We start from the raw sequence: 15,296 nt of genomic DNA, 5'->3' as shown, positions 1-15,296 counted from the left end.
TGCTTGTTAAAAGTGATTTTTTTTTTTTTTTTTTGCGGTACACTGGCCTCTCACTGTCGCGGCATCTCCCATTGCGGAGCACAGGCTCCGGACGCGCAGGCTCAGCGGCCATGGCTCACAGGCCCAGCTGCTCCGCGGCATGTGGGATCTTCCTAGACTGGGGCACAAACCCATATCCTCTGCATCGGCAGGCGGACTCTCAACCACTGCGCCACCAGGGAAGCCCCCAAAAGTGATGTTTTTCTGGAGCAGGTGTTGGCAGCTATGGCCCGTAGACCAAATTCTGCCTGTCATCCGTTTTTGTAAATAAAATTTTATTGAAACACAGCTTCACGCATTCGTATTGTGCATGGCTGATTTTGCTCTACAACTGCAGGGGTGAGTGGTTGTCCCCAAAGCCTAAAGTATTTTCTACCTGACCCTTACAGAAATAGTTTGCCAGCCCCTGTTCTAGAGAATACAGTTTAAATGTCTCATATTAAAAAAAAAAGATTTTATCCAAATTGATGTTAGTAATGCTCCTCGGTGGGGAGAATTTGGGAACATCCAGACCATTTAGTGGTATTGTCAGTAGATGCTCAGCTGCCCCAGGTGCCCAGGGAGTGTGGCTCTAACCTTGTGAAGCAGGCTCATGACAGACATGCAGTATGATTGTCATGAAAAGATAGTGTCAATGGTTAGCAAAAGTTAACACTTTTAGCTACTACTGTTTTGAGTTTCCCAGGTTTAAGAGTATCCCAAATATCTTTATAGTTTGCACTTAATCTCTTGGACTAGGAACTGTGACTATTTGGCCTGCATTTGGATTTTTAGAGCAATTATACTTAAAATGCTCCACAGAGCCAAGTGTCTGCAGCAGCTACTGTCAGCGTATTGCCTTTGGGCATTAGCAGTACAAACCCGGACAGGTGCTCACAGCCAACACAAATGCAGCTTTGCAAAAGGAGGTGTGAAGAGAGCTTTGGCCGGGCGCTTTGCTCTTTTGAGTTCTGTGGACCTACACCTTAACTTTCCTGGTGCCCAGGTCTTGAGTGTCAAGACATCCGGGCAGTGGAAATACACTATGGCATTTGTCTTGCCACTTGTCTTTCATGTCGTCTTCCTTCTGACAGATCTTTTTGAAGCAGATACTGTTTATTCCGCTACTTCCTGGCTGGCTGCTGCTATCACTGCCCTATGGTGCACCGTCTGTCTTAGGTGTCCTAAGAATATTTTCCTCTCTTCCTAGAGTAACTGTCTTCCTCTTTGTCTTTGATCTGTTGGGGTACGTATTGTTAGGGGGATAGCCTGCTGGTGCCCCCTCCTTTCCTCTTTGGTGGGCTTCATCTTATCCTCACAGATCTTCCTTCTTCAGGTCCTCCCAGGCTGTTGATGGAAAAGCCCTCTGTGTGGTGTTAGTTCATGCCTGGGGGTGGTAGTTTCACCCTGGATACCTTATTGATCCTTTGTATCTCCCCCAGAACAGCCTGGGGCATGAGCAGAGAAACCAGTTACCAGTGGAGTAACTTTGTTGAGTTCGGTTTGCTACTGTTGGTTTAAGTTTTTTGTCTTATGTTCAGGAACTACTGTTATTTGCTTAATTATCTGATCTTCATTTGCTTTTTATCTTTTTCTCTGAAAAGGTTACACTGTGCTCATAGGCTGAGTCATGGACTAATGTCTCTTTTTCTGTGCTCTGGAAGGCTTTCCTGGGAAAGTTGGCAGAACTTATCTCTAAAGTCACCTGACCTGGCGTGTTCAGTGTGGGAGGGATTTAAACTACTGCGTTCAGATTTCCATGGTCATAGGATAGTTTAGTTTTTCTGTTTTTCTGTGAGTCAGTTTTGGTGGGTTGTATTATCTTAGGAATTTGGCCTTTTCATCTGTTCAAATCTATTGGCCTACAATTATTTACAGTATTCTCTTACCTTTTAAATTTCTGCCACATCTATAGTGATATATCTATTTTAATTCCTAATGTGCTTTATGAATTGTCTTCTTTCTGGCTTTAGCAACTCTTGAATTTAAAAAAAAAATACTTTATGTTGTATCTTTGTTTTTGTTTTAATTCATTTCTATCCTTTTTGTCTCCTTCCCTTTAATTTCTTTGCTGTGGTATCAACACTCCCCATGAGCTGATGAAAGCCAGTTGGGCAGCTGTTACTGACAAAAAGGAGCCAAGTCCTATGTTTTTAACCTTTCTTGCCCCTGTCAGCTGCCATGTCTATAAAATGGGTAGAGTGGATGAGATCATGGCTAGGGTTCCTACCAACTGTTCTGTGCTATTGTATGTGGGAAGGTTTCCTAGGATTTTATGTTCTGATTATGGATGGGGAGTCCATTTATGTGCAACCAGCTTACTCTCTCAGCCCCGTTCACAATCAGGCTGTAATATTCTTATTACAGTTCATTAATATTCTTATTAAGAGGCCAATTTGTTGCTTTGTGAATTGAGATGGGTTTTATTTGACCAACTTGAAAGTATGATGAACCTTTAGGAAGGGCTGGTGCAGTGTTCCTCTGCCCCACCCCAGACTTTTATTTTGAAATAATTTTAGTTTTACAGAAAAGTTGCAAAGATGGGACAGAGAGTTCCTGTTATACCCTCACTCACCTTGCCCTAATGTTAGCATCTTACATAACCATGGCACAGTGGTCAAAACTGAGAAACTAACATTGGCTGATCTTCCAGCAGTGTCCTTCTCTTGTAGGATCTGATCAGGAGTCTTTGTTGTCTTTAATCTTCAGGTCTTCTTAGCCTCCCCTACCAATTTGGGACCATTTCTTGGTTTTCCTTGTATTTCATGACCTAGACACTTTTGAGGAGTACTGGTCAAGAGATTTATGGAATGTCCATTAATTTAGATTTGTATGATATTATCTCATGATTTGACCAGGGTTATGGGTTTGGGGCACAGTGAAGCATGCTTCTCCTCACGTGGTCATATCAGGTGTGGGGTACAAGATGCCAACGTTACTACTGGTGATATTCACCCTGATCACTCAAGGGGGTGTCTACCCCCTTTCTATACTGTAAAGTTATTATTTTTCCCTTTCCTTATTTAATTGTATCTTTCTAATACAATTTAATACAATTCATTGTATCTTTTCAAATCAGTTTTTTTGAAGTATAATTTTACATCCCATAAAAGTTGCCAATTTTAAGTGTACCATTCAGTGACTTGTTTTTCAGCAAATTTAGAGAGTTGTATGACCAGCACCACAATCCAGATTTTAGATATTTCCATCACCCCAAAAAGTTGCCTTTTTTTGGTGTCAGTCTCTTTCCATCTCAGCTCTAGAGAACGACTACTCTGCTCTCTGTCTCCATCAATTTGCCTTTCCTGGATGTTTCATATAAATGGAAAGATACAGTATGTGGTCTTCTGTGTCTGGCTTCTTTCACTCAGCTTGGTGTTTTTGAGGTTCATCCAAATTACAGCATATATTAGTATTTTATTCCTTTTTATTGCTGAGTAATGTTCCATGGTATGACTGTACCACATTTTGTTTATGCATTTACCAGTATGGTTTCCAGTTTTTGGCTGTTATGAATAGTGCTGGTATAAATGCTTGCTTACATGTCTTTGTATGGACATGTTTTTGTTTCTCTTAAGTGGGTTCCTAGGAGCAGAACTGGTGGGTCTTTGGTTAGCATATGTTTTAACTTTTCAAGAAACTGCCAAATTATTTGACAAAGTTTCTGTACCATTATGTATTCCCAGCAGCAATATATGAGGGTTCCAATTTCTCCACATCTTGTCAGCGCTTGTCTTTTTGATTATAGCCATTTAGTAGGTCAAAAGTGGCATTTCATTGTGGTTTTAATTTGCATTTTTAAATGACTAATGGTGTTGAGTATCTTTTCGCTGATTATTAACCATTTGTATGTCTTCTTTGAAGAAATGTCTGTTCAGATCATCTGTCCATTTTTAATTGGTTGTTGGTTTTCTTTTTGTTGAATTATAAGAGTTCTTTATATAGTCTGGATATGTCTTTTATCAGGAATGTGATTTGCAACATTTTCTTACAGTCTGTGGCTTGTCTTTTTATTTTTTTGTGTGGTGTCTTTTGAAGTACCAAGTTAATTTTGATGAAGTCAGATTTACCAGTTGGTTGTGTCCATTGATGTCAAAGCTAAGAACTCTTTGCCTAACCCAAGGTTGTGAAGGTTTCCTTCTGTGTTTTCTTCTAAAAGCTTTACAGTTTTAACTCTTATATTTATGTCTAGATACATCTTGAATTAATTTTTTAAATGATGTGAAGTAAGGGTCCAGCTTCATTTTTAAAAATACCTTATACATTAAAAAATTAGCAGATTTTACCTTTTAAAGCAGTTTTAGGTTTATAGAAAAATTGAGCAGAAAGTGCAGAGAGTTCTCATCCCCCTCCACACACACACAGTTTCCTCTATTATTAATATATTGCATTAGTGTGGTACATTTATTATAATTCATAAACCAATATTGATGCATGTATTAGTCGACTAGGGCTCCCGTAACAGAGCACCACACATTGGGTGGCTTAAACAACAGAAATTAATTTTCACACAGTTCTGGAGGCTGGAAGTCCAAGGTCATGGTGTAGGCAAGTTTGGTTTCTTCCGAGGCCTATGTCTTGGCTTGTGATGGCCGTCTGCTCAGTGTGTCCTCTCACGGTTTTCCTGTGTGTTGTGTGCATTCTTGGTGTCCCTCTGTGTGTCCAAATTTCCTCTTCTTATAAGGACACCAACTGGATTGGATTAGAGCCCATCTAAAGACCTCATTTTGAGTTCATCACCTCTTAAAGGCCCTGTCTCCAAATACAGACACATTCTGATGTACTGAGGGTTTGGGGAGACACAATTCAATCCATAAGAATACATTATTATTAACTAAAGTCCATAGTTTACATTAGGGTTCATTCTTTGTGTTGTATGTTTTGTGGGTTTCGACAAATGTATAAAGACATGTTCTATCATTGTACCATCATACAGAGTAGCTTCACTGCCCTAAAAATCCTGTGTTCCACCTATTCATCCCTTGCTCTCCCCTACCCCTTGGCAACCACTAATATTTTTACTGCCTTCGTAGTTTTTGCCTTTTCCAGAAGATGTAATTGTAATTGTATGCTATGTAGCCTTTGTGGATTGGCTTCTTTTACTTAGTAATGTGCTGTAAGGTTTCTCTGTATCTTTTTATGGCACGATAGCTCATTTCCTTTTAACACTGACTAGTATTCCATTATCTGGATGTACCATAATTTATTTATCCACTCTCCCATTGAAGCATGTATTGGTTGCTTCCAAGTTTTGGTAATTATGAATATAGGCATTACAAACATTTGTGTGCCGGTTTTTGAGTAGACATAAGTTTTCAACTCCTTCAGGTAAATATAAATGAGCACAATTGCCGGATCCTATGGTAAGAGTAGGTTTAGTTCTGTAAGAAACCACCAAGCTGGGACTTCCCTGGTGGCGCAGTGGTTAAGAATGCCAATTCAGGGGACACGAGTTCGATCCCTGGTTGGGGAAGATACCACATGCTGCGGAGCAGCTAAGCCCATGCGCCACAACTACTGAGCCTGCTCTCTAGAGCCTGTGAGCCACAACTTCTTAGCCTGTGTGCCACAACTGCTGAAGCCCGTGCGCCTAGAGCCCATGCTCCACAACAAGAGAAGCCACTGCAATGAGAAGCCCCGTGCACCACAACAAAGAGTAGCCCCCACTCGCCACAACTAGAGAAAGCCTGCATGCAGCAACGAAGACTCAATGCAGCCAAAAATTAAAAAAAAAAAAAAAAAGAAAAGAAAAGAAACCACTAAGCTGTCATCCAGAGTGGCTGTACCATTTTGCATTCCCACCAACAATGAAAGAGAGTGCCTTTTGCTCCACATCTTCAACAGCACTTTGGTGTTTTCAGTGTTCTGGATTTGGGCCATTCTAATAGGTGTATGGTAGTATCTCACTTTTTAAAAATTTTTATTTCCCTGGTGATATATGATGTGGCACATCTTCTTATGTTACTTGTCATCTGTACAGCTTCTTTGGTGAGGTGTCTATTAAGGTCTTTGGCCCACTTTTTAATCAAGTTGTTTGTTTTTTTATTGTTGAGTTTTATGAGCTCTTTGTGTATTTTGGATAATAGTTCTTTATCAGATATGTCTTTTGAATATATTTTCCCCCCAGTTTGTGGCTTCTCATTCTCTTGACAGTGTTCTTCACAGAGCAGAAAAATTTGATTTTAATGAAATTCAACTCTCAATTTTTTCTTTCATGGATCATGCCTTTGATGCTGTATGTACAAGTTTATTGCCAAACCCAAGGTCATCTAGATTTTCTCCTATGTTATCTTCTAGTTCTGTAGTTTTGCATTGTACATTTGTGTCTGTGATCCATTTTGAGCTACATTTTGTGAAGGGTTTAAGGTCTGTGTCTAGATTCATGGTTTTGCATGTGGATGTCCAACTGTCCCAGCATCACTTGTTGAAAAGACTGTCCTTCCTCTATTCACTTTGCTTTGCTCCTTTGTCAGAGATAAGTTGACTGTGTTTGTGTGGGTCTCATTCTGGGCTCTGTTCTGTTGCAGCTTCATTCATTAATTTGTTCATTTTTAATTAATTAATTAATTTTTGGCTTATGGATGTCCAATCATTCCACCACAGTTTGTTGAAAAGTCTGTCTTTTCCCCCACTGAGTTACCATGGCATTTTGTAGAAATTCGGAGTGCAAGAGTTTACTTCTGGACTCTCGCTTCTGCTCCATTGATCTATATGCCCACTGTTGCACCATTATCACACTGTCTGATTACCTTGATTTTATAAGAAGCTTTGAAATTGGTTAATATAAAACCTCCAACTTTGTTCTTCTTCTTTTTTTTTTCTTCTGTTTTGTTTATCCTAGAGACTTTGCATTTCACATGAATTTTACTCTCAGCTTGTCAATTTCCACAAAAGAGCCTGCTGGGATTTTGATAGGACTGTTGTTAAACTTACAGGTCAGTTTGGGAAGAATTGGCAACTTAACAGTATTGAGTCATCCAATCCAGCAGTCCCCAACCTTTTTGGCACCAGGGACTGGTTTCGTGGAAGACAGTTTTTCCGTGGTGGGGTATGGTTTTGGGATGATTCAAGCGCATTACATTTGTTGTGAACTTTATTTCTATTAATATTACATTTTAATATATAATGAAATAATTATACAACTCACCATAATGCAGAATCAGTGGGAGCCCTGAGCTTGTTTTCCTGCAACTAGATGGTCCCATCTGGGGGTGATGGGAGACCGTGACACCTGAAGTGTGTTGCTTATGTCCAGTCTATTATGTAAGATGCAGCTTAGTTGTCACTTGCCACTCGCTGATAGGGTTTTGATATGATTCTGCGAGCAATTGATTTATTATGATCTCTGTGCAGTCAAACCTCTCTGCTAATGATAATCTGTATTTGCAGCCGCTCCCCAGTGCTAGCATCACTGCTTCAGCTCCACCTCAGATCATCAGGCATTAGATTCTCATAAGGAGTGCACAACCTAGATCGCTCGCATGCACAGTTCACAGGAGGGTCGTGCTCCTATGAGAATCTAATTGCCGCCACTGATCTGACAGGAGGTGGAACTCCGGCGGTAATATGAGTGATGGGGAGCGGCTGTAAATACAGATGAAGCTTCGCTCGCTCGCCCGCTGCTCAACTCCTGCTGTGTGGCCTGGTTCCTAACAGGCCATGGACCGGTACTGGTCTGTGGCTTGGAGGTTGGGGACCCTGATCCAATCCATGAACATGGAATTTCTCTTCATTTATTTAGATCTTCTTTAATTTCCCTCAACTATGTTTTGTGCTTTTCAGTATTTAAGGCTTATGCTTCTTTCGTTAAATATATTCCTGAGTATTTACTTTTTAATGCTGTTGTGAGTGGAATTGTATCTTTATTTAATTTTAAACATTCTTAGCTTTGAAAGGCTTCACTGTTTAGGGACCATTGTTCTTGTTGTCTATAAAACTGGAAGTTATATAATTGCAACCCAGTTGGTGCTGTTATTTCAGGCACATTTAGGGTAAATTCCAAATTCTTTACAATTACCATCTCAAGTGAATTGGGGTTGCTCGTTGGTCACAGATTATTTATTTATTCATTCATATTGGGCACAAAACCAACTATTTATTTAGGTCACCATTCTTTTGGTTGGCGATTTTGCTGAGGCTCAGCTGGGTGGTTTTCTGCCCTAGGCTGGGCTGGCCTATGTGTCTGTGGTCACCTGCCCACCTGTTTCCTAAGACCAGCTAGATGTTGGCTGGGACCACGAGGGTGCCTGGGCCATGTTTCCCTCCTGGTGGCAGGCTAGCCTGGGTTTGTTCTTGTGGTGAGTGATAGGGATCTGTGAAAGAATGGAGGGGCCCTGGACCCCGAGAGGCCTAGGCTCGGAACTGGTGTGCTCTTGCCAGCTTTATTCTGTTGCTCAAAGTGAGTCACCAGGCCAGCAACATTGAAGGGGAGAGGAAGTAGACCCCATATCTTGATGGGAGGACCTTCAAAATCACATGCAAAGGTGTGTGGATATAGGAAAGGGAATAACTGTGGTCATTTTTCAAACAGTTCACTACAGTAGCATGTAGCTCTGCAATTCAGTCTGGCTAATTAGACTCAGAATCATTTTTTTGTTTGTTTGGGAAATTACTCACCTTTGAATCTTTGCAGACACAAATACCACCTCTTCCAATAGGAGCTGACTATGCGACATATTTCTTTTCCTGGATTCCAGTGCATCTAGAGCACAGGCAACTGTGCAGCTGGGAAGTGAGGAAGGTGATATAGTTGGGTGTGTGTGGCATTTCTAGCTAGGGTGACAACAGAGGTGACTGACTGCAAGGGTAGGTTCCTGTTGCAGAAACAGCAACTTTGCTGCTGTTAGTGCTGGTTGCAGTAAAGTTAAATTCAGGGTAGAAAAGTGGGAGAGGTGCCAGCTGTAGCCTCTCTTGCTCTGCAATAGCAGGGTCATTGATGTTCTATGGGAAACAGGACTTAGTCTGTTTGGGTCAGGTGAACTCTGAATAAGTCCATGCCATGGAGATGCGTTGGCTGGGTCTCCAAGCCCACATCACGGAGAACTTTGATGTTGCCCAGATGTTCCTCCTTCGTTTTGGGGGTCTCTGAACTGTGCACAGTGAGGGAGGGGTGTGAGGAGTATGGATGCGCGACGGCCTCGCTCTGCTCAGTCACCTGGGTTTGCATTTCATTTCAGGGCAATAGCCTAGTGGCCTTGCTCACAGTAATTGACAATGTGTGGGCTGCCCAGTAAGCTGGAGAGCTGGTGGTTTAGGGTGATCTGCTGTTTGGTCTTTAGTGGTTTAGTTTGTGAGGCTGCACTGCTTCCGGATGGTACCAGTGACCTGGCAAGTGGGAGTCCCGCCGGGTCCTGGCAGGCTAGTCCAGCCCAGGGGACAGCACGTGTCTCTTGCTTTCCCCTCAGGCAGCCTGTGTGGTGATGGCACGGGTGTGTGCTACCTGCTGCCTGTCTTAGACACCGTGTTTGTCCGGAGGAGCCATCGCCGCCAGGGCCTGGGCCTGGCCATGCTGAGGGACTTCTGCCAGACGTTCCGAGAGGACGAGGCCCTGGGCATCAGCTGGCCCATCTCCCCTGCCATGTACCAAGGTAATCACTGCATCGGGAGGAGTGCTTGGGTAACGGGGATGGGTAACTCATATGTGTTCCAGATGATTCTGGGGTGGGAGGTCCCTCAGAGCCGCTGGCACCATGACACACCTGTGAGTTGTCTCTTTCCTCTGAGAAATCTCCTGTTGCTTCAGCACTGAGACTTTAAGCTTGATCACAAGGGGCAAACCTTTCCCAGTCCCTGAGAAGAATTGGATTTAGAAATAATAAGAACCAAATCAACACAGCGTCAGAGAGAAGCAGAATCCAGGGAACCCACTGTGCTGCTGGTTGTTGCTGGGCCTCAGAGGGCCTTTGCTTTTGCACGGGAAGATGCTAGTCATCACTTTGCCTTTCCAACTCGGAGCCCCAGGGGGACCAGGAGCTGAGGGAAGGCAAGCTCCAAATGCACTGAGCCCTGGGCACCTGTGTAGCTCTTACTACAGAAGATGGCTCCCCACATCTGCTCTTGTCCTACCGAGTCCATGTATTAGTCAGGCTTCTCCAGAGAAACAGAACCGGTAGGATATATATATATATATATAGAGAGAGAGAGAGGGGGGGGGGGGGAGGAGGGGAGGGGGAGGGGGAGGGGGAGAGGGGAGATTTATTATAAGAAATTGGCTCAGACAACGTGGAGATTGAGATATCCTAAGATTACAGTCAGCATGCTGGAAGCTCAGGAGGACTGATGGTGTGGTTCCAGTCCAAATGCCAATAGGCTTGAGACCCAAGAAAAGCCAGTGTTTCAGTTCAAGTCCAAAGATAGGAAAAGACCAATGTCCCAGCTCAGTCAGTCAGGCAGGAGGAGTTCCTCTCACTTGTGGGAGGGTCAGACTTTTTGTTTTGTAGTCAGGCCCTCAACTGATTGGCTGAGGTCCACCCACAATGGGGAGGGCAATCTGCTTTACTCCGTCTAAGATTCAAATGTGAATCCCAGGACTTCCCTGGTGGCGCAGTGGTTAAGAATCTGCCTGCCAATGCAGGGGACATGGGTTTAACCCCTGGTCTGGGAAGATTCCACATGCTGCAGAGCAGTTAAGCCCATGTGCCACAACTACTGAGCCTATGCTCTAGAGCCCATGAGCCACAACTGCTAAGCCCACGTGCCACAACTACTGAGCCCATGTGCCACAACTGCTGAAGCCTGCACTCCTAGAGCCCATGCTCTGCAAAAAAGAGAAGCCACCACAATGAGAAGCCCGCTCACCGCAATGAAGAGTAGCCCCTGCTCGCCACAACTAGAGAAAGCCCTCACACAGCAACGAAGACCCAACGCAGCCATAAATAAATAAATAATTAATTAAAAATGTGAATCTCATCCAAAAACACCCTCACAGACACACCCAGAATAATGTATGACGAAATGTCTGGATACCCCTGGCCCACTCAAGTTGACGTATAACATGAACTACCACAATCCTTCTCCAGGTTCTGGAAAAGAAATCTTAATATGTATTTGCCAGAGGAAATTCAGAAAGCCCTTATCCTAAATGTTTCACTCCAAATCAGCAAGGGTGGGAGATACTGGGGAGCATCTCCCAGGATCCACGGTCCCCCATGAAGCACATCCACCCCACACTGGGCCCTGCCTCACTTCTTGTCAAACAGATACTTTTGGACCCTTACTATTGAGTTTCCAGTGTCCTTATGGCGTGAGAACAACAGATAGGAGAGAAAAGCTGCGAAAGGCAAGGAAACTTCTGTTGCTCGGAAGTCATAAGAAAACCAGGCGAAAACATATTTTCCTCAAGTGGGTTTGGTCATTTCTTTGTATTTTCAAACTCTCCATCTCTCACGAAACTCTGAAGATCCTGAATTTGTGCAAAGAATATTGGAGGCTTGCTGCACTGGTTTGCTCACTTGGAGGTCTTGGAAAGTTCTGGAACTCCGGCACTGGTTCTCTGTCCATGCCCACCTGCTGTCTATCCCTCCCCTCATTTCAGCTCTGAGACTTTGTTTGAGTGTGTTGGCCCCCAGGGCAGCCACCTAGGTCTCCCCTGGGGAGGAGCAGGCTCCAAAGGGCGGGGGCCACCCCCAGGCCAGCACTGCAGAGACCCTCGCAGGGGCCTGTATCTCCACCTGGTAGAGAAAGAAGATCTGAAGGTACTGATTCTGAATCACACTTGGGGTCTCAGTGGCCCAGCCAAGGGTGCTGGGGCCTTGAGCTTCTACGTCACCCTGATTGTGCCTGGGCTCATGCGTGAGCAGGGAGAGTGTGGACAAAGCAGGACAAAGCAGCAGCTGGAGGCTCAAGGCCGGGCCGGGTGTGGCTGCTCCAGGCTTCACTGACCGCCTTTTATCCAGTACAGTCCTGCCCTTGGAATGGCCCCACGCTTTGGCACCCGCCCAGGGCCCCACGCTTTAGCACCCTGTTGAAGCTGCGCCTCTCTCCACGGGATGAGGAATCTGCGGGTCCAAGAGGATGTTCTCGCCTGGGTGCAGGCCACTCCTAAAGCAGGTCAGGCTACCAGAACCCCAGGGTTCCTGTCAGGGGCTTCCAAGGGCCCAAGTGGACTCTATCCTGGATCTGTGCCCCCAAGAGCAGAGGATGCCACCAATTTGCACATCCTTAGGCCCTGGGACAGCTGCTAGTGGGGTGTAGGTGGAGCGTGGGCGCGGTGTCCATATTTGCATGCACAGGCCCCTTGCCATGGGCTGGGAGCTAGGATGGGAGGAGGGGGTGGGCTGCCAGCTGGGGGCCAGCTCTCTTGGCATCGCCACATTCAGGTGCAAAACTCCAAGGAGTCTAAGAATTCTAAATTTGAAACTGGCTTTTCCTGCTGTTAAGAAGTTATATTTGTCAAGACAGGAGAGCAGAACATTCTCTCTAGCACTCGGCCAGCTTGGCTTATCCCTTCTGAGTACTTAGCATCATGCTCTGTGGGCTTCTGTCTGTGCTCTTGCCCTGGGCCTGATGGAGCCCCCAGCACCTGCAATACCAGGAGCAGCTTCCCATTCGGCTGGATTCGGGGCCCTGCCACGTGGAAATGCTCACCCTGTGAACATAAAAGTCTACAACCTTGAGGGGGTTCTGGAGTCAAGGTGTCTGTGGATGAGCTGGAAGGCTCCCTGGGAGAAGAGGGCTGTGGAGGCTCAGAAAGAGGAAGGACAGTGCCTGTGGAGAGGACCGAGTGGGGTGCCATTATGGGCTGAATTGGGTCCCCCCCAAATTCTAACCCCCAAGGGGACTGTATGTGGAGATGGGGTCTATAAGGAGGTAGCTGAGTGTGAGGTTAGATGAGGTCATAAGGGTGGGCCCTGATCCCATAGGACTGGTAAGAGGAGGTCCCAGTAAGAGGAGGAGACTAGGACACAGATGGGTACGGAAGGAAGACGGTGTGAAGACACAGTAAGAAGGTACCATCTCCAAGCTGAAGAGAGAGGTCTCAGGAGAAGGCAAGCCTGCCAACACCTCGATCTCAGACTTCCAGCCTCCAGAGCTGCGAGGCAATAAATGTCTGTTGTTTAAGGCCCTGGGTGTGTGGTGTTTTGTTGTGGCCGCCTGAGCAGGCTTAATGGGATGGATGAAAGTGGGAGGCAGGTGAGGAGGATGGCGGGCGGGGTGGTGGGGGTTGGCGTGGGGCAGCGGCAGAGCAGAGAGCTGGGGGTGGGCCGGGCCAGGCTGCAGGAAGGACGGAAGTGGCCGTGCCTGGGGACGCAGACGAGGGATGGCGTGTGTGCACCAGGGCTGCGTGGGCCTCCCTGACTCCTGTGTGCAACTTCCCCTCAGTCTGTAGGAAGTTCCTGGCGGCGCATCCAGAGGAGCGGGGGCGCCTGTGGGAGGCGGAGCCCCCAGGAGCCTGGGGCCAGCGAGTCAACATCTGGCTGAAGGTTCAGCTTCAACAGGCAAGGCGTCCAGATTGTGAGTCGGGGTGAAAGCATGCCCTTTGGTCTGGTTTTTTCCAGTGTCGGTAACGGAAGCACAGATTCACTGGTGCGGATCAAGTCAGGCTGCGCAGACGTTCTGTTTGTTGCTGGTGCAGGAATAGAGGAGGGGGTGAAACCCGGGCGGTGGCATCCTGGCCTTCCTCCACCTCCCATCCTGAACGAACCACACCTTCCAGACCCTCTTGCTCAAATAGATCTCCCCCACTTTAGCCAAATCAGAGACTCCCTGGGACTAAGGGTTCCCCGTTTCCAGTCGGAAAGGGTCACTGAAACATGCAAGAGGATTAATTGCCTCTGTCTAGCAGAAGGTCCCTGGAAAGCATTGTTTCCCGTAGGCAATGTGTGCATCTGGTAAAAATTCTAAGACACACGAGGGTTTGCTGGAAGAGCGAGCTCTGTCCCTTCTCCGGGGAGGGTTCACGTGGGTGTGAGGCAGCCCTGTTACAGACACACAGGCCGTCTTCAGCGAGTTTGTGGCGGGTTTTTTTTTTTTTTTTTTTTTTTCGGTAGGCGGGCCTCTCACTGTTGTGGCCTCTCCCGTTGTGGAGCACAGGCTCCGGATGCGCAGGCTCAGCGGCCATGGCTCACGGGCCTAGCTGCTCCGCGGCACGTGGGATCCTCCCAGACCGGGGCACGAACCCATGTCCCCTGCATCGGCAGGCGGACTCTCAACCACTGCGCCACCAGGGAAGCCCTGTGGCGGGTTTTTGATGGATGGTGTCTGTGCCCAGGTGGTGGGTCTGAGGGCCGGAGGGGCAAACAGGGTGGCAGACACACATTGTCTTTAGGTCTCCAGGCTGCTTTCTGTCCGCGTTCCCTCCACCTCTCCCAGGTAGGGGAGGATGGCCTCAGCTGCAGCTGGAGGTGCAGCTGGGGGCAGGGCTGCAGGGGAGATGGGGGCGAGGGAGCGTCTCTTTAAATTCACCGGCCACGATGAAAGCATGGCTGAGGTCCCTTCAGGGTCGAGTGCCACTTCCGAGGCTGCAGGCAGCTCATTAGGGGATGCATGGGCAGGCTGAGGTGCCAGGCTTTCTCTTCCCATGGTGACTGATTCCCCTAAGGTGGCGACAGGGGAGAGTGCCTGGGAGTTTATTGATGATGATGGTGATAGGTTTTGCTCCTCTGGTGCCTTTCCGCTAGGAGGCTTAATGGGTCTTTACAGATATTAATGGGCTGACCGGGCACCTGGGAAGGAGGCTGTGGCAGGGCTGTGACTGTGATCCTAATGAGGCAGTTAAGTGACTTGCCCTGTGGCGTAGAAAGTTGGAAATGATGGGAAGCCAGCCAGGGTCCCAGGCCCTTGGCCGACCAGCCGTGTGGGTTTCTCACTGGGCTTCACAAAGGAGCCTGCGGCCCCCATGCCTCCTGGCCTTTGTGGCTTGGGTGTTGCACTTCCTTGGCTGGAAATGGGAAAAAAAATGGTTTGCCCATCAGAATGTGGAAATCATGTGGAAATTGCATGGGCTGGAGGGGGTTTGCAGGGGAGGACGTTTTTGCATAATTGGGGAGATGGCTTCCTCTGAGGAGAATTCCACTGGGGGTTATTTCAAGAGCTGAGAGAGTTGGTGTGGTCTGGTCAGAGGAAATGAGCTAGAATTCAGATGCCAGCCCTGTCACTTTAACTCACTCTGAGATGCACCAACTCTCTCCTTAAAACGGCAAATGAGGGGACTTTCACAGAGAAGGTTCCAGAAGCATGCTTGAGTCCCTTGAAGGAAGAAGGGTCATCATTATAATTAGGGATATAATTAGATTACCGAAACTATAATTTTTTGAAAAATTCTAAGTTGTGGTCTTTTC

General features: G+C 46.5%; 1 protein-coding gene across 1 annotated transcript in view; it reads left to right on the top strand.

The window, feature by feature from the left end:
- The window catches only part of FAM169BP (Protein FAM169B), a 91,128-nt gene that overhangs the window by 64,832 nt on the left and 11,000 nt on the right, over window positions 1-15,296 (top strand). The window contains exons 5-6 of the mRNA XM_049706109.1: window positions 9,423-9,605; window positions 13,339-13,470. Of these exons, the coding sequence (XP_049562066.1) occupies window positions 9,423-9,605; window positions 13,339-13,470 (315 nt within the window). The remainder of the gene's footprint in view (window positions 1-9,422; window positions 9,606-13,338; window positions 13,471-15,296) is intronic.

Source organism: Orcinus orca, chromosome 2 (assembly GCF_937001465.1).
Source record: "Orcinus orca chromosome 2, mOrcOrc1.1, whole genome shotgun sequence".
Lineage (NCBI taxonomy): Eukaryota > Metazoa > Chordata > Mammalia > Artiodactyla > Delphinidae > Orcinus > Orcinus orca.
The sequence above is the reverse complement of the archived record's forward strand: the minus strand, read 5'-3'. Positions and strand labels throughout refer to the sequence as shown.